At 44.0% G+C, this 18,749-nt stretch overlaps 2 protein-coding genes across 3 annotated transcripts in view; both read right to left on the bottom strand.

Moving 5' to 3' along the window:
- HSF4 (heat shock transcription factor 4) overlaps positions 1-2,997 on the bottom strand; it is a 38,017-nt gene extending 35,020 nt beyond the window's left edge. Inside the window, exon 1 of the mRNA XM_048870581.2 lies at positions 2,221-2,997. Within this exon, the coding sequence (XP_048726538.1) occupies positions 2,221-2,343 (123 nt within the window). The 5' untranslated portion in view covers positions 2,344-2,997. The remainder of the gene's footprint in view (positions 1-2,220) is intronic.
- A 566-nt stretch (positions 2,998-3,563) lies between these two features.
- On the bottom strand, positions 3,564-12,520 carry FBXL8 (F-box and leucine rich repeat protein 8). 2 transcript variants are annotated; one of them, XM_048870575.2, is made up of 3 exons: positions 12,059-12,520; positions 8,642-8,872; positions 3,564-6,794 (listed from the first exon to the last, which is right to left on the bottom strand). In XM_048870575.2, exons 2-3 carry the CDS (start codon positions 8,803-8,805, stop codon positions 5,819-5,821), a joined length of 1,140 nt encoding a protein of 379 aa, XP_048726532.1. In that variant the 5' UTR covers positions 8,806-8,872; positions 12,059-12,520; the 3' UTR covers positions 3,564-5,818. The 2 variants fall into 2 exon arrangements, with proteins under 2 accessions (XP_048726532.1, XP_074974438.1); XM_075118337.1 differs by having other exon boundaries at positions 12,376-12,520.
- Positions 12,521-18,749: the final 6,229 nt, after the last annotated feature.

The following is an 18,749-nucleotide window of genomic DNA, read 5'->3' as shown; positions in this document are numbered from 1 at the left end:
TGGAGAAAGACAAACATACTGCCTATCTTTAAAAAGGAAAACAAAGAGGACCCAGGGAATTATAGACCAGTCAGCCTAACTTCAATACCTGGAAGGACACTGGAGCAAAAGATTAATCAATCAATTGGTAAGCACCTAGAGGATAATAAAGAATGGACAGCATGGATTTGTCAAGAAAAAATCATGCAAAACCAACCTAATTTCCTTTTTTGACAGGGTTACTGGCCTAATGGATGCAGGGAAGCCGTAGACAGGATATATATTGATTTCAGTAAGGCATTTGACACAGTTGCACGTGACATTCTCATATGCAAACTAGGGAAATATGGTCGAGATGAAATTACAATAAGGTGGGTACATAACTGGTTGAAACACCATACTCAAAGTATAGTTATCAATGCTTTGCTACCAAAATAGGGGGACGTATCTAATTGGGTCCTACAGGGGTCTTTCCTAGGTCCGGTAATATTCAATAATGACTTGGACAATGGAGTGGAGAGTATGCTTCTAAAATTTGTGGGGGAGGGGTTGCAAGCACTTTGGAAGACAGGAATTCAATTAGAATTCAAACTGACCTTTAGAATTGGTCTGAAATCAACAAGATTAAAGACAAATGCAAAGTAAAGTAGTAAAGAAAAATCAAATGCACAGCTAGAAAATGGGGACTAACTGGCTGGGCAGTAGTAGTGCTGGAAAGGATCTGTGGGTTACAGTGGATCACACATCAAAGATGAATCTGCAATGTGATGCAGCTGAAAAAAAGGCAAATATCATTCTGGGGTGTATTATCAGGAATGTCACATGTAAGACAGAGGAGATAATTGTCCCACTCTACTCAGCACTGGTAAGGCCTCAGCTGGCGTACTGTGTCCAATTCTGGGTGCCACACTTTAGGAAAGATGTGGACAAATTGCAGAGTCTAGAGGACAGCAACAAAAATGATAAAAGATTTAGAAAACCTGACCTACGAGGAAAGATTAAAAAAACTGGGTATGTTTAGTCTTGAGAAGACTTGTGGTGGGAGGGGAGGAATTTGATAACAGTCTTTAACTATGTTAATGGCTGTCATAAAGAAGATGGGGATCAATTGCTCACCATGTCCACTGAAGGTAGGACAAAAAGCAATGGGCTTAATTTGCAGCAAAGGAGATTTAGGTTAGATATTTAGAAAAACTTTCTATCTGGGTAGTTAAGCTCTGGAATAGGCTTCGAAGGGAGGTTGTCATAGAATCATAGAGTATTAGGGTTTGAAGGGACCTCATCTAGTCCAGCCCCCTGCTCAAAGCAGGACCAATCCCCAATTTTTTTGCCCCACATGCCTAAATGGCCCCCTCAAGGATTGAACTCACAATCCTGGTTTAGCAGGCCAATGCTCAAACCACTCAGCTATCCCTCACTTTCTGTTTAGAGATAGAAATGCAACTTACATCCCATCCCAGGCAGTCTGAATGAAAACTGTGCTGAACAATGTTCCAGTAGCTAAAAACATGACAAAGAAGCTGGCATCAAAATAATTTTTTTAAAGTCTGCTTTAATTATAGTTCCTTTTGTGGAAAGTGAATTTATAAACACATCATCTTGGATAATTCTCTGCTGAAAAATAAATCATGTCTACTTGTAACAACTGTTAATAAAGTCAAGTGCACAATAGGATTTCAAAATGCTATAGAGTCAAACAATGTTAGTCCTTTAATTGCACTTAGCGTTTAAAAGCCACAAATGATAAACAGTAAGAAACATCACACAAATAAAAACAAACCTCTTAAAAATAAAAATAGACAAACTGCCAGTAGACATGCATGTCACCTTGTCCACCATACATACTAGTTCAAGTGCTTAGTAAAAATGACAAGTGATTTGGGGGCCCAACTTGAGATGCCTTAAAGGAGCTTGATTTTGAGAGGGTTGGTACTTATTTTCAGAAAATCAGGCCCATTTAAGGTGTCAAGCTGGACACCCAATAATCAAGGACACCCCCCCCCCCCCAAGTCATTAGTCACTTGGAAAATCTTGGCCTCTCTAACACAAATGTGTATCTATAAAAGTCTCTCTAAAGAACATTCAGTCTTTTTTAGTTAACCAGCTAATGCTGGCAAGGTACTTTGAAAATGTAAAGTGCTAGATAAATGCTACATAATATCATCTTTTAGATACTTTGGACTTGTTTTTGTCCTGCTGACATGTGCGGTTTAAGTGACCTCCGGTATTAGCTGTACTTACGGTGCTCCAGCAAATTAGATGGTTTGTTTCAGGATCTTCCACCAGCGTCCACAGTTTAGTCAGGAATGCTGGCACATTACTGGAGTATCCATCCATTGCCAGGGAACTGGGTGACTCTTGCATAGCTTTTCAATGTTTTAGTTACACTAACTCCATCTCTTTCAATATGCCTGTCTCACCGTGCGTGTGGGTCACAGGGAGACTGAACCATTTAGTTTCATCCAGGTCCAGCTGAGAGTAGGCCCCCACTGAGTCACATCAGCAGTGCTGTTCGCACTCTTAAAAACTCAGCACAATGCAACGGCATCACCAGCCCCAGAGAACAATGCACAGAATTAAAATGCACTGCAGCCGATCGCACAATGCTGTGAATAAACATGCAGTGTCATGCAAAGAGAACACACGCTGTACACCTTAGGCTGGGAGGCTAGCAAATCACTGGAATGAATTAAGAAAACACCTGGCTGGCATGTTTGCAGGATGTCAGGAAGCAGTGACACTGGATTGTGAAGGTACTGAGTTTAAACATTAGTTAGGAGACTCCTTGTTCTGAATGTTGGCACCCAGAGATAGGCAAAATCAAGGCCGGTTTTAAGTGTGCCAAACCTTATTCAGGCTGGGCAAAACCAAAGCTGAGTCCCACATTACCTGAATCCCAGAGTGCAGCGAGCTTTGGATAAACAGCTCTGGATTGGGTGAAAATAGAGGACGAAAATAGATAGGCCCCAGATGCCACAATCTGCTTTATTATTATTCCAGGTGTTTCACCCACTGCTAGTTATGAGCAGCTGGATTCATTTGGCCCAGACTCTGAAGCCCTTATTCATGTTGATGAGCACTTACTCACGCGAGTACTCTCATTGGCTTCCATGGGACATGACTTGTTGCTCACCGCGGGTAAGTAAAAGCACCACAGTCTCACCCTTTATTTGTTGTGTTAACACAGTCCACTACATGTTGTTTCCTGGGCACCTGATGACAATGTCATCAGAGCCCAGGATCATTTCAAACCAAATCAAGCTTTAGAAATCTCTCTCTACTATGCACCAGGGATCTCTGACACATTTGACTGATAAACACACACACACACCAGCTCACATAGAAGTGGATTGTGGGACGTTTTGTTGAAGTGAGAAGTAACTATCACTCCCTAAAGGGTGAAAGCTCCCTTGTGAAGAGAGTGAGGAGAACATGAGTGTCATTAGCATTAGTGCTTTTCCAAAGGGATGCCAGCAGGGTAATGAAGGCACAGTTAGCTCAGGAATGGTTTCATTTGAGGTCTTTGCATGAGATTCTCAAACCATCATCTGGAAATTGTATTAAAAAAGAAAAGAGAGAGAGTATTGGTTATAAGTTCCATATACATACAAACATGAGTACAGTTCTTGAGATTAGATTCATCAAAGAGATGGTGAGCTTTGTAGTTGCAAAGAGTTCTTTCAGAAATAGTCCATAGTTTATAGTTCAATGTTCATAGTCAGGGTGATTCCAGATAGGACTAGAGATCTCAATCTTGGGTTTAAGTTTCCCCTGCATGAAGCATCAAGCAGATCTGAGATAAAAAGGATCAGGACCCTAGACGTTCTTACACAGTTTCAGGTCTTCTTTGACAGCTCGAAGTCCTCAGGCGAATAATAGGCAATTATGGAGATTCTGAAGTAGACCTATTTCCTAAGCATCACTGGTAATTAGCTGCACAGATTAATATACGGAAATTTATCCATTAGGCAGTCTATCACAAACTTTAAAGAGACTTATAGACAATGACATTATTTCACCCAAGATTCATCTAAATGATAATATTCCTTTTTGATCTCTGAATCTGTCTGTTTACAGGATATAAGTAAACACATAAAATTGGTATCACCTCTAATACAAGTTTGCATTTCAAAGTTCTAGCCTATCAAGCATGGAATGGCCCTAACTACCATTTATATACTTTTATAACATGTTTTTAAAGATTGAATCTGGGTCATTTATCCTGCAGGATGCTTAACCCTTTCTGGCCATGCATCACACTTTGTATAAGATTGGTTGCAACTATATAACAGTGGTAGTAGCAACAGTGATTTGCATGGTCATATTTTAATTAGATAATATCACATCCACCCAAAGAAATAGAGCAAGTCTGCTTTTTTGTTAAATTAATTTTTTTTTTGACAAACCACTTTTTAGTGAACAATGTCATTAAACATAGGTGTGCGCTTTTTTCAATATTTTCCCCAAAACAGCATTACTAAATCTTCAATTGACCAAAAACCAAGTTTTGAGCAAATGAAAAATGTCGATAACCACTTTAATACAAAATTTAGGGGAGGATTTAAAAAAAAAAAACTCATGAAAAATTAAAACAAAATTAAGGGGTCAGCGTCAAACCTTTTGAAACGAAAACAACTTCAAAAGCTGGAATTTCTTTCCCCCAAATAGGCTTGCATTTCTCACAATCCTGGTAATTTTTTGTGGCTCTTCAAAGAGGACATGATTGGGCCCAAGACCAGGACTAGGGGATGCGCTTTTCTACAGCTACCTTGTGTGACTTGTATGTTATATTTTTATGAAGAACATAAATGATTATACCTTGGTGCACAGTTCTGCATTCACTGTGAGGCATGGAAAGCCATTTCACGTCAGAGCAAAGAGATCTCCTGAAACGGACAACCCTAAACTCACTTGATTGGTTCACCGAGTCATCTGATGAGAGCAGACAATTCCTTCTTTAGCACTCAGTTACAGCCTTCTGCTGCTAACCCAGGCACACAGGACTGGCAAGTGCTCTGGCCAATAACATTGATTCCTAAACCTGAAGGGGAGGTACAACTCCAGCACACAGGGAAATGTACTTTCTCAGACATAAGTTTGATCTGAGCCTCAGTGATTTACCATCATGCCAGATTTTACCCTTTCTGTCTTTAACTCCTTGCTCCTGGTATTAGGATTACAGCAGTGCTAAACTGGGGGGGCTGGTTTCTCGCCTTCAGCTGCCTCTCAGTAAAGCCACATGACCAGGAGGAATTTTTAGTGACTCTTTCCCTGCTGCTCTGAACAGAGGCAGAAGTGAAGGGCATCTGAAAGCGTGAGAAGGGGTGTCTGGACAAGGTAAATTACTATGAGTTCTGGGAGGGTGGTTTTTTGGTGGGCGTGACATTTAATGTGGTTTTGCTGTGATCAATCAGCTGTGCTTGCTGCAAAGAAAAATCGGCTGCCAAGAAAGTTCTGGCTTCAGAGAGCTTTGCCCCAAATTCCATCAGCGTGAAACTTGCCACATGAGACCCAAACCAAATGAGGAATTTGTTTTTACAAACTGTTTTAATTTAAAGTTAGCTCGATTTTCCCCCTATGAAATCATAAATCAAGAAATAAAACCAAAAACCAGAATAGGCCTTATCAGCCATCAGCAGATCCACAGATAATTTGAAATAGACAATCCATGAAAAGACAATCATCCTCGACTTTGAGGGATTCCTGATGATGATCATGACGACGACGACATAGCATGGGATGTGGTTTTTGAGGCATTACCCTAAAATTTCAAACTCCATTCACTTGGAATCTTTGTATCCACGTTTTTTCCAAACTAGCTACTAGTCAAACAGGTACATCACTGAACTACTGTCGGTTTCCAGGGGTGATGTTCTTTGGTAATCTTTAGAGTGTATCGTTTCAGACTGGGGCAGTGTACGAGGAAGGTATCTATCACCTCCTGACTAACCACACAGTAACAATGAATCTCTGTTAGATTGACACACTTCCTCGCCAGGTCTATTAGCGAGGAGTTCAAATCATCCGAGGGGGTCGTGTGGAGCACCAGCCTCTTTAAGGTCCTGCTGTAACTGCTGGTGACAAACCTAACCTGGTTCACCATGTACGTAAAAGTATTCAGTTGTAAAGTACCCACGGGTATATTGGGCTTTAGGATTCGTGGTATCTTACAGGCAGGGACTGTGTGGTCAAACTCCAGGTCTACGCAGAGTTGAGGATGCTTCTGGATCACGGCAGCCCAAAGCTCTTCAGAGATGACTGGAATATATTTGTCCAAGCGCTCACAAAAAATATCTAAGCGTGTGAAAGCCCCTCTCTCTGGCTTGATCAGTTCCGCAAACACATCGTTAGACAGGCTGGCATAGTAGACTCCCAAGGTAGACAACTTAGGACATACAGTCAGAACCTCTTGAATGGTTTCTGGCTTCACGTTGCAAACCAGAGTGCGATTGTTGATGAACAAGCTATGCAGGTTTGGGCTGCTGGCGGCTAGGAGTCCAACAAGCCCATCATCCAGGGTGAACGGCATTCTCCGGAAATCAATATGCTGAAGGTCTATTTGGTTTTCTCTCTGGCATATATTTCGTATGCTCTGCAGGATGTCCTGGCCGGAGTAGAAATAAGGGTTCTCACCTTTGCACATGATGCATAGCTTCTGCAGCTTGTAGTTCTGCCTGGCCAACATGTCTAGAATGTGGGTGACGTTCTTCCGATTTATTTCCTTGGACTGATCAAACACAATCCTCAGGTGTTTGATCTGGCTCAGGAACTGGTGTAAACTCTGCAGCATGCCCTCCTCGTTCTCCGAATCACAACTGGAAGAGCATTATAAACACAAGTTAGCTGTTTTGCTGGAGCTGCAACAAGTGAGCACAATGTCTATACTTTGGATCACTGTCCTTTATTATTATTTACTTATTATTTATCTTCTCCACTGCCTTAGAGATTTGTTCTCACTTGGTTTAGAGGATCAGGCACTAGGCTGGGAGTCAGGAGAGCTGGGTTTTACTCCCAAGCCAGCCACTGACTTGCTGTGTGATCCTGGACAAGTGACTTCCATGCTCTATGCCTCTGTTTCTCCTCTCAACCTTTATCGGTCTTGTCTATTTAGATAATAAGATATTCAGGATGGACTCTCTCTCACTATGTGATTACACGGTGTATGGCACCACAGAGCCCCAATCTCGGGCTGGTCCACTAGGTGCTATTGTAATACAAATAATAGAGAACAACAACAATACAGTTAGTTACGGGACTCGGTCACTATGTACAGACTGAGGTGAGTCCCGGTCCCAAACTCCCTTTTCACTCCATCTCATACACTAGAGCTCAGATCACCAGCTTCAGCAGCACCATGATAATCATTCCAGTGACCTTGCCTGAAGCTTTCTCTTTGCACCTGAATGTGGCCTAGTGTTACGAGCACAGGAGTGGAATTCAGGAGACCTGGGGGTTATTCCCAGCTCTTCCTGCTGTGTGGCCCAGGGCAAGAATCTTCCCCTTTCTGGGCTTGTGTTTCCCACTCTTTAAAGTGGGGATAACGACACTGGCCACCTTTGCAAACGCCATGAGATCCACGGACAAAAAGTGCTACATCAAAGCTAGGTGATGAGTAGGATGATGGTATCTCCTTGACACTTTTCAAAGCACATCTAATGTCCTGACTTATCCCTTTCCTTGATTTATGATTCTTAATGCTTTCTTTAAAAAACAACAATCTAACCCTATTTTCTCTACCACATACACAGCCGATACATGTAGGAGGTACTGTTACTTGCATAGTTTCATATTATAAAGCCAGAAAGGACCATTGTGATCATCTAACCTAGTGGCTCTCAAACTTTCCAGAGTACTGTGTCCGTTTCAGGAGTCCGATTTCTCTTGCATACCCCCAAGTTACACCTCACTTCAAAACTACTTGCTTACAAAGTCAGACATAAAAATACAAGTGTCACAGGCACACTTACTGAAAAACTGCTGACTGTCTCATTTTTACCATATAATTATAAAATAAATCAATTGGAATATAAATATTGTACTTACATTTCAACGTGCAGTATATAGAGCAGTATAAACAAGCAGGGGGGCTGGAACAATTTGTACAGCAGGGATGCTGAGAGCCATTAAACCAAACTGTAAACCCAGTATACAACGGAAACTACTTCAAGTGAGGGAGTACGACAGCACCCCCAGTACCACTAGTTCCAGTAACAAGTCATTGTCTGTATGAAATTTTAGTTTGTACTGACTTTGCTAATGCTTTTTATGTAGCCTGTTGTAAAACTAGGCAAATATCTAGATGAGTTGATGCACCCCTTGGAAGACCTTTGCTTGCCACATGTACCCCAGGTTGAGAACCACTGATCTAGTCTGACCTGTATAACAGGCCATCAGACTTCCCTGTATTAATTCCGAATTCAACTAGAGCAGATCTTTTAGAAAAACATCCAATCTTGAGTTTAAAATTGCTAGCGCTGGAGAATCCACCACCACCCTTGGTAAGTTGTTCCAATGGTTGATAAATACTCACACCTCTAGGCTGTTATCAGCAATGCGATTTTTGAATGAAGAACACTACTTTAAGATAAATAGGTTGTACTATGAGATGCTGCATGCGTGACTGCACAGACACCTACAAACAGTAGAAAATACCTCCTCTCACCTGATCTCTGTGAAATGCCACACGGAGCTAGTGGAAACAGCTGCGGCCCAATGTTTGCACACTTGGAAGGCTGTGTATCTATCTCGGAGAGACAGGTAGTAAAATATATGGACGAGGATTTCTTCTGGGACGTAGTTCCAAAATTCTGATGTTGGAGCAGGCATCTTTCTGACCCAACGGGCTGCTGCACCGAGACCCACCTTCCAGACTTCAAATAATTCCCTAGACTCCCTATTGCAGAAAAAGGAAACAGATCAACCCAACCCTAGTTTGATATAATACTATTACAGCAGGTCAGAATTTTTTCTTACATTTTGAAAATTTCACCATAATTTTGACATTTGTAAAACAAAACAAAAACAAACAGTGAGGTGGCAAAGTTTGCAGAGGATACAAAATTACTCAAGATAGTTAAGTCCAAAGTAGACTGTGAAGAGTTACAAAGGGATCTCACGAAACTGGGTGACTGGGAACAAAATGGCAGATGAAATTCAGTGCTGATAAATGGAAAGCAATGCACGTTGGAAAACATAATGACAACTATACATACAAAATGATGGATTCTAAATTAGCTGTTACCACTCAAGAAAGAGATTTTGGGAGACATTGTGGATAGTTCTCTGAAAACTTATACTCAATGTGCAGCAGCAGTCAAAAAATCTAACAGAATGTTAAGAACCATTAGGAAAGAGATAGATAAGACAGAAAATATCATAATGCCACTATATAAATCCAGGGTACTCCCACACCTTGAACACTGCTTGCAGTTCTGGTCATCCCATCTCAAAAAAGATATACTGGAATTGGAGAAGGTACAGAGAAAGGCAACAAAAATGATGAGGGGGATGGAATGGCTTCCAGATGAGGAGTGATTAAAGAGACCTGGGGCTGTTCAGCTTGGAAAAGAGACGACTAAAGGGGGACATGAGAGAGGTCTAAAAATCAGGAACGGTGCAGAGAAATAGTTTTATGTACCTCTTCGCATAACAGAGGACCTAGGGGTCACCCAATTAATAGGCAGCAGGTTTAAAAGAAACAAAAGGAAGTACTTCTTCACACAACACACAGCTTGGGGATGCTGTAAAGGCCAAAAGTATATCTGGGTTCCAAAAACAATTAGATACTTTCATGGAGGATTGGTCCATCAATGGCTATTAGCTAAGATAGTCAGGGATGCAAACCCATGATCTGGGTGAAGCCTCTGACTTCCAGAAGCTGGGACTGGATGACAGAAGAGGGATCACTGGATGAATTGCCCTGTTCTGTTCATTCCCTATGAAGCATCTGGCACTGGCCACTATTGGAAGACAGGATACTTGGCTAGCTGGGCCATTGGTCTGACCCAATATGGCCGGTCTTACGTTCTTAAACACAAAAAAGGAAGTTTAGACAAACTTTGGCCAATTTCCTTTCCCACCCACTCCATTTTTTGACCCAACATAGAAGCTGGTTGAAATTTTTTGTGAATTCCAAATTTCAAAATTCTGGAAAAAAAGTAAAACCATTTAAAAAAATGTGATTCTTTTCCTCATTACCAGCTCTAAACACGATAAACTTTATATAATGCATTATTTTAAAATAACAATTTTCCATACTGATATTCAAACAGATGGAGGGATTTACCTCAAACTTGGGGGGGGGGGAGAGGGAAACCCTCGTTTTGGGGACAGAAGCCAAGCATGAAAAATCTAACCCAAAAGTTGAATTATCCAGTGTATGGCAAAACAAGGAGTTATAATGGAAACTAATTTGTTATTTTAACCACAGCAATTAGCTGCAGTTGTTAATATAAGAGACGGCAGATTGGTATAAGGATTTTATTGTGATGATCACACGAACCATACATTCATGTACGTGTGTTGCATACTGACGCAGGAACTTTTCATTTAATTATCCTTCCATGTAAATTAGGATGCAAGAGAATGAATACATGGGAAGTGTACTGAAACGTAAAGCACAAAACCACTCGTACATCTCTGCAAAATTACTTCTCAGTTCTGCTTGGAGTATGCTCTGTATCCAGTCACTGTACTGTTACACAAATAAAATCACCAGCTGCAAGTTTTTATTTGATTCTTTTGCCTCTCACCCCATTACTGACTGCCCAGCAATGCGCTCCTGCTTCCTGCCTGGGAGATGCCTTTTTGCTGTCCCTTTTTCCTGCATATTTCTTCTTTATTACCCCTGACAGTGCCTGCTATAGCTCACCCACAGCTCTCCTACTTTTATCTCAGATTTCATAAATGTTCTCATCATTTCAGCACTTGCCTAAGTACTAAACTACTCACCATCACTCCTCCCCTATACACAACCGTTGTGATTTTATCATGACTGGTGGTTTTCTTAAAGCCCCAGTTCCTGGAGTCATGTGAACATCCCAGTTTTCATTTAAAAAAAAAAAGTCTAGCCCCCTTGATGGCACAGAAAAGCTTGAAAGCCCAATCTAGGTGCCCCCTAGAGACTCAGAAACCAGAAGGCAAAGAGGAAAAAAAACCCACCTCAAATATATTATTTTTATAAAAAGGAGGACTTGTGGCACCTTAGAGACAAACAAATTTACCAGAGCATAAGCTTTCGTGAGCTGGGGGGGGGGTCAATGCATCTTCCCATAGGCGCCTTGAGTTGCTAAACTCCCCCCGCTGCAAAGGGGCATCCCGGCTGGCGTCCCTCCGCTGGGCAGGGAGGGGAAGGAGCCCGCCTTCCCGTCCGAGTGCAGCGGGGTCCGATACATCCGATGAAGTGGGCTGTGGCTCAGGAAAGCTCACGCTCAAATAAATCTGCTAGTCTCTAAGGTGCCAGGAGTCCTCCTGTTCTTTTTGCGGATACAGACTAACGCGGCTGCTACCCTGAGACCCGTCACTGTTTCCCCGTAATCTCATTGTTTCGGGGAGGGGGCCCAGGCAGGGCTTCTGAACTCCTGGGACTGGCAATCCCGCCCGCTTGTTCCCTGTCCTGCAGACTCTCTCGGGTTAAGGGGCTGCTCGCGGGAAGGCTCAGCCGGGGTGACGTGCCTTGGCTCCGGAGAGCCGCTCGCCCGCCCGCCCCGTGCGGGTCAGCATCCACGGCTGCCGCTGCGGGGCTCCCCCCCGCCGCCGCCCGGCTCGCACCACAGCGTGGGCGTAAGAGAAGCAAAGGCGCCTGGCCCGGCCCAGGGGCCGCTCTCTGCAGCCCAGCCGGCCCGGGAAAAGCAGCGGCTGAGCGGGCAGAACCGGCGGCAGCCCGCAGCGCGGGGGGGGGCTCGCTCAGCCGGTCCAGCCGCTGCCTGCAGGGAGGGAGGACGGCAGCGTCCCCCCACAGCTGCACGTAGCCCAATGCGGGGGGGGGGGCCCAATGCATCTTCCCCCAGGGGCGTTGCGTCGCGTCCCGGCTGGGGTCCCTCCGCCGCGCAGGGAGGGGGGAAGGAGGCGCCCCGCCTACCCGTCCGAGGGCCGCTGCGCTTCCCCGCCGCCCGGGCCGCGGCCCGCTCCGATCTGCCGCCGGCGCTGCCCCCGCGGGCTCCGGGGCGGAGGGCGGAGCGAGGGCTGCCCACATCGGAAGGGGCGCTCCCGTCTGGCCTCCGCCGGGCCCTTCCCCGCCCCGGGCTCGCCCCCCGGCCAGAGGAGCGGCCGTGTGAGTCCCTAGCCGCGGGAAGGGAAAGGGAAAGGCAGGCCTCGGAGAGGAAGTCCCTGGGAAAGTCCTCCTCTCCTCCCGGCCGCAGAAGCTGGGCCCGCCGACGCTGGTGTCTCGCGCGTCACCTGGAACATGTGACGCCGTCGCTGCGTGCCTCAGTTTCCCCCTCTGAAAAACAGCAGTCCTTCGCTAAGTCAGTCCTCTGCTACCTCGGCCCCCTTTCTCAAGGAGCTGCCTGGTCCTCTTAACCCCTGACTCGCTGAACTCACACCGCCGTGCACAAGCGGTTTTTAGACCTGGGGTGAAGCTGCAGTGCTGCCATGTAAAGAATGAGTGTCTGGTAAGCCCTTTGAGATCATCAGACGGAAGGTACTAGAAAAAGACAAATCTTAACGAGTTCTGAAAAGGAAGTGGCAAGCTATGGATCAACTAATTAAAGACTCAGACATTAACTATTGTCTTCTTTTTTCTCTCCTTTTTTCTTGTCTTTAAACACAGAATTGTACCTGCTCATCAACCTTCTCTTCCGAGAGATCTGCTGTTTGACATGTGTTGCCAATACTCCTGTTGAAAATTCACCTGTAGTTATCAGGTGGAAATCATAGGCTAGTCGAGTCTACACTCATTCATGAGCCCAACTGTCTTAGCAAAAACAATAAGGAGGCCTTGTGGCACCTTGGAGACTAACAAATTTATTTGGGCGTAAGCTTTCATGGGCTAAGAGCGACTTCATCAGATGCATGGAGTGGGTCTTAGCCCACGAAAGCTTATGCCCAGATAAATTTGTTAGTCTCTAAGGTGCCACAAGCCCTCCTCCTTGTTTTTGCTGATATAGACTAACACAGCTACCACTCTGAAACCTGTCACCAACTATCTTAGTTTCTTATGCATAAAGCACAGAACTCCTGGGTTCTCTATCCAGCTGTGACACACACTCAGTCACTGTTTGACTATTGTTAAATCATTTAGACCCATATTTTCAGAAGTGCCCTATAAGTTTGGGTGTCCAGCTTCAATGCCTAGGGACCTGATCTTCAGAAATGCTAAGCACCCACAATTCCAGTCGGTGGATAGGATGCTCAGCATTTGAAAAATCAGGTCCAAGATTTCTAAAACTGGGGCATCCAAACTTGAGGCTCCCAGAAACGGTGGCCACTTTTGAAAGTTGGGGCCTTACCAAGGCTGTGCCTTAGTGCCCCCATCTGTGAAATAAGGATGATAATACTTACCCACCCCTCACATGAAGCTCAGTGCTCATGTGTAGCTTGCAGGATCAGGGCTTTACATTGTAAAGTGCTTTGAGCAACTCAGCTGGCTGCTGCTGTAGAACTGCAAGGATCTATTATTCAGTGTCTCCAAATTCCCTCTGTGTGTGCCAAGAGGGAGTGTGCTTCCTGGGATGGGGTTACTCTATGGAAGGCGGGTCTCAAGAAATCCAGTCAAGGAGTACAGGTGTACTAGGAATCCCCTCACCTTATATTAGCACAATGTCCCACAACATGGGCTTAACCCTTTCAGAAACCTGGTGATTATGGTTAGTCTTAATCTCCAAACCAAGGCTGCTGCTGCTGCCAGGCCAACCTACCATATGGGCAGAAAGTTCTGAGACAAGAACTTGCACCATCTTTCTATGATCGGAGGCTAAATAATGTAGTTGCCACCTATCCTTCAAGTACAGTTAGGTTTTAAAAAGATAGACGTGTTAACAAAAGATCAGACCGGACTGCTACATCATATCAGACAGCAGCAGAGGAGCCAGCTATGAGCCAGAGAAGGTCAGAGTGTACCTGGGCTCACTTTTACAAGGTTCCCTCTTGGGCTTAATTGGGGTAGATTAATAGGAGGGCTTAGTTCACCTGTGGGGTGTTTGGACTCTGCTTGCAGGAGCTCAGGAAGTTTTCCCTTGCAGAATTTTTGCCTGGCAGGCTATTCCCTACAGGCTCCTTTTCCTTAGCAGAGAAATCTGTTAGTTCTTTTGTTGTTTATTTGAAGATTTGTTTCATTAGGGATGCTTTGTGACAGGTTATATGAAAGAACTTCACTGCAGCACAGACTGGTGGCAATCTTGGCACTAACGAGTTCAACAGATAATGTTGCTCTGTGTTTGTACCGCTTTGTACCCAAGATCGGGATCTTATTTCACTGCCTGTCAATAGCTATTATGAGTAGGGCACTCCAGGCTTGGAAGCCAAAAGATTCCTCCAAATTCTACGTGAATTCTCTGCATTTTACTTCCAACGGTGCATTTTAAGAGATCTTCTCCTCCTCCATTTCTGGCCACTTCATCTTAAGCAATGCTGACGTTCGTCTCTTCCCAAGAAGTTTAACGAATACCTAAAGTAGGGCTGGTCAAAATTTCTCCATCAAAACTGTTTTTATTGATGGAAAATTGGGATTTTGATTAAAATAGATTTTTGGTGAAAGTGCTTTCTGGAGGAAATTGATTTTTTTCTCAAGACCATGAACAAAAACGTTTCAATTTTTGAGTGAAATATTTCAGGGTTTGTTTTTTTTTTACTTTTTTTGCCAAAAAGTCAAGATTTTCAGTGGAACCTGCCCCCCATTTTCTGACCAGCTCTGCATACAAGCAAACATGACTTCTACAGTTCAACCATTCAGCCATCACTTCAGCAATATGAATAAATGCTGGGAGGCCAGCTGAATGTTGTATGTTCCAGGGCAACTCAGATCAGTATAGCAACAGTACCAAATGTCTCCTACAACGGTAACTTGAAAAACATGCTTATGATCAACATACGGTTAAACCCTTTTCCTAGGCACTTAGCCTCAAGACAGCTCGTAAGTAATTTGCGCACTGCTTTTAAAATAAATGCTGCACATTTCTATAGGAGAAATACAAACATATTAATATATCATGCACCTGGCAAAGCACTCCAGTTAGGAAGAGGTTAGATTATTCTGTGATTAAGGTGCTACAATCACACTTTAAATTGAAGCGTAGATGTACCATGAGTGATTCGGGAGGTCTGTGGCAGAGCAAGGAACACTGGAGACCCAGGTTTGGTTCCTGGCTTTGCCACGAACCTCCTAGGTGACATTAAGTGAATCCCTTGGGTATGTCTACACTTCAATTTCAGGTGTGATTGTAGCACATACTCCCATTAGCTTTAATCTAGCGAATGAGGGGGAAAATAGCAGAGAAGATATGGCCCCAGGGGGTTCAGCGCAAGCTACCTGCGCTGAAGACTGGGGTTCCTGGCCCGTGTCAGGATCTGTGCTGCCATTTCTTCACTGCCGTTATTATCTACACTCACTAGACTAAAGTACGCCCCCCTGTGCTACAGTTACATCTTAACCTGCAGTGCAGCCATATCCTTGGGGTAGGCCTAGACGGCAGTCGCTGAGCATATTGGAGCTAGACACTATGCTATGAGCTTTAACCTAGCTAGGTCAGGCACCAGACGCGGCAGCGGGGCTGGCCCCATGGGTATCGCGGAGGGATCCGAGTGAGTTTGAACAGCTTGAGCTGAAGCTCACACTAGTGAGATTAAAGCGAGCTTCGGTACGTCAGCTCGAGCTGCATTCACACGCTGTGACCGCAGGCTGGATGTACACGCAAGTCTCTATGTGTCTCAGTTCCCCATCTGTACAATGGGGATAACAGTACTTCTCAACCTCACGGGGTGTTGTGAGGCGCTCAGTAAAGGGGCGGGGGGGGGGGGGGATAAATACCTGAGATAAAAGCCATAGTAAACAGGCATGAGCTTTTCTCCTTGTCAGTTACACAGACAAATTTAAACAGCTGCTAGCTTATCCATCCTTTATCCTTCAAAAGGAGCCCAAGCAGTGCATTCTTACCAGCTCCTCAGGCTTTGCACTACAGGGCTTTCCAGTCACTTGGGATGGTCCAAAATGTTCCCTGGTCCTTTGCTCCCCTCCACTGGCAACTGGTTTTATATGTGGATTGCCGAGTCTCACAGCTCTTTTTCTGTGGCTGTGTCTCTGGGCTGACTCTTTCACTGCGCTCCTGGTCTGCACAGATCTGCCAAGCCGCCCGCTTCTTTCAGAAAGAAAAGATGAGATCCCTGACCGCCACCAGATTAATTTTTCTGACTTCCTGAGTTAAGGGAAGTCTATCTTCATCTCTGTTAGCAGATATTTCACAGATACTGAATCCTTGCTAGACATCTGATGTCTTGGGCAGTCATCATTTAAATGATATCTAGGTCAAGGGAAAGTATTCAAATGGAACTTCCTGCTTCAGTCACTGTGTGATCAGTATCTTGCCTGCCAAGTTCCCTTATATCTTTTCAGTCTGTACTGACAGTCTTATTCCTACAGGAGCGAGTTCTCTGCAAAAGCCAACCCACTGGCCAGAAACTGCTGCCCGAAGGCTGGACTAGTCAGGGGTCGGGTCTTGCAAGGTACTGAACCCGTTCTGCTCCCATTCAGGCCACCAGGCAATAGGAGGCACTTTGCAAGAGGCGCTCCATGCCTTACAGGATTCGGAGCCTAGTAAGGCAAAAAGAATTTAGCCCCTCCTTAGCAAACTACCCTCTCGTATCCTCTCCTTGTCTCAGGCTGGAGTTCTCATCTAGGCTCATAGACTTAAGGCCAGAAGGGATCATCATGATCATCTAGTCTGACCTCCTGCACGTTGTCGGCCACAGAACCTCACCCACCCCCTCCTGTCATAGACCCCAACCTCTTTCGTTCTAAATCAAGCACTGCCAACTCACAATTTTATCCTGTGTCTTGAGGTATTTGGTGCTGCTCTGAAAGCAAAGACCTAGCTGCTGAGGTTATATGACGACGTCAGAATCTCAGCTTCCATGCCAAAAGAAGGGGAAGCTACTTGCCCTCATGATTTTAGGGAAAAGCCCAACAACCAGCAAGCAAATAACTCAACATGTATTTTTTTTAAAAATCTCATGATATTTAAGCCACTCCCAATCTTTTGGGGCCGGACTCTCGATTTTTGAATCATGGTGTGGCAGTACATCAACCCTACAGCCTTACCTTCTAATGAAGAGGCTAATGAAGCTCCTCTATCATGACATTGAGAACGATCCATCAGGTGCTCAACACCCATCTTCTGCTGCCTCGTTCCTTAGTGCTCCAATGTGTGTGCGTGGGGGGAGAAGAAAGAGGGGACTACTTAAAACAACTGTATGCAGACAGAGAGATTACAGGATTCTCTCCTGAATCCCATGTGCACTCCTATCCCACTGTGACCGGAGTCCCAGGGGAGCCAACTGAGGTCACTCAATTAGGGTGAACTGCAAAGAATGGGGAAGACAATCCCCAAAGCTGGTGGATATTCCAATTCTTCCATTTACCAAGCAAGCACAAACCAGCTTCTATAATACCTCACTGGTTACCCAGAAGCCAACAACACAGTTCCCTTAAAGTAACCCAGTTGTAAGGCCTCCATCCAGACACCCAAGTCAAATATGATGACAATTACTGAAAATCTTATTCATCATATAAAAAAGTTCTACCAATTCCAAAGGATCAGACCTCCCAGGTTAATTACCTCCATTACCTCCCAGGTTAATTACCTACATTACCTCCCAGGTTAATGAATACTCCAGATCTTACCCAAAGACACGCTTACAGCCAATTCTCATGAACTAAACTAAAATGTATTAAAAAAGAAAAGAGAGAGAGTATTGGTAAAAAGTTCCATATACATACAAACATGAGTACAGTTCTTGAGATTAGATTCATCAAAGAGATGGTGAGCTTTGTAGTTGCAAAGAGTTCTTTCAGAAATAGTCCATAGTTTATAGTTCAATGTTCATAGTCAGGGTGATTCCAGATTAGGACTAGAGATCTCAATCTTGGGTTTAAGTTTCCCCTGCATGAAGCATCAAGCAGATCTGAGATAAAAAGGATCAGGACCCTAGACGTTCTTACACAGTTTCAGGTCTTCTTTGACAGCTCGAAGTCCTCAGGCGAACAATAGGCAATCATGGAGATTTTGAAGTAGACCTATTTCCTAAGCATCACTGGTAATTAGCTGCACAGATTAACATATGGAAATTTATCCATTAGGCAGTCTATCACATACTTTAAAGAGACCTATAGACAATGACATTATTTCACCCAAGATTCATCTAAATGATAATATTCCTTTTTGATCTCTGAATCTGTCTGTTTACATGATATAAGTAAACACATAAAATTGGTATCACCTCTAATACAAGTGTGCATTTCAAAGTTCTAGCCTATCTAGCAGGGAATGGCCCTAACTACCATTTATGTACTTTTATAACATGTTTTAAAAGATTGAATCTGGGTCATTTATCCTGCAGGATGCTTAACCCTTTCTGGCCATGCATCACACTTTGTATAAGATTAGTTGCAACTATATAACAGTGGTGGTAGCAACGATGATTTGCATGGTCATATTTTAATTAGATAATGTCACATCCACCCAAAGAATTAGAGCAAGTCTGCTTTTTTGTTAAATTAATTTTTTTGTTGACAAACCACTTTTTAGTGAACAATGTCATTAAACAGAGGCGTGCGCTTT

The sequence above is a fragment of the Caretta caretta genome, chromosome 12 (genome assembly GCF_965140235.1).
Source record: "Caretta caretta isolate rCarCar2 chromosome 12, rCarCar1.hap1, whole genome shotgun sequence".
Lineage (NCBI taxonomy): Eukaryota > Metazoa > Chordata > Testudines > Cheloniidae > Caretta > Caretta caretta.
Note: the sequence above shows the minus strand (reverse complement) of the source record. Positions and strands in the feature narration are given on the sequence as shown.

Excerpts from the sequence above, each read along its gene's own strand:
- FBXL8 (XM_048870575.2), bottom strand. The coding sequence starts at position 8,805 with ATGCCTGCTCCAACATCAGAATTTTGGAACTACGTCCCAGAAGAAATC. Across the intron at positions 6,795-8,641 it reads TGGCATTTCACAGAGATCAG|TTGTGATTCGGAGAACGAGG; the intron begins GTGAGAGGAGGT and ends ATGCTCTTCCAG.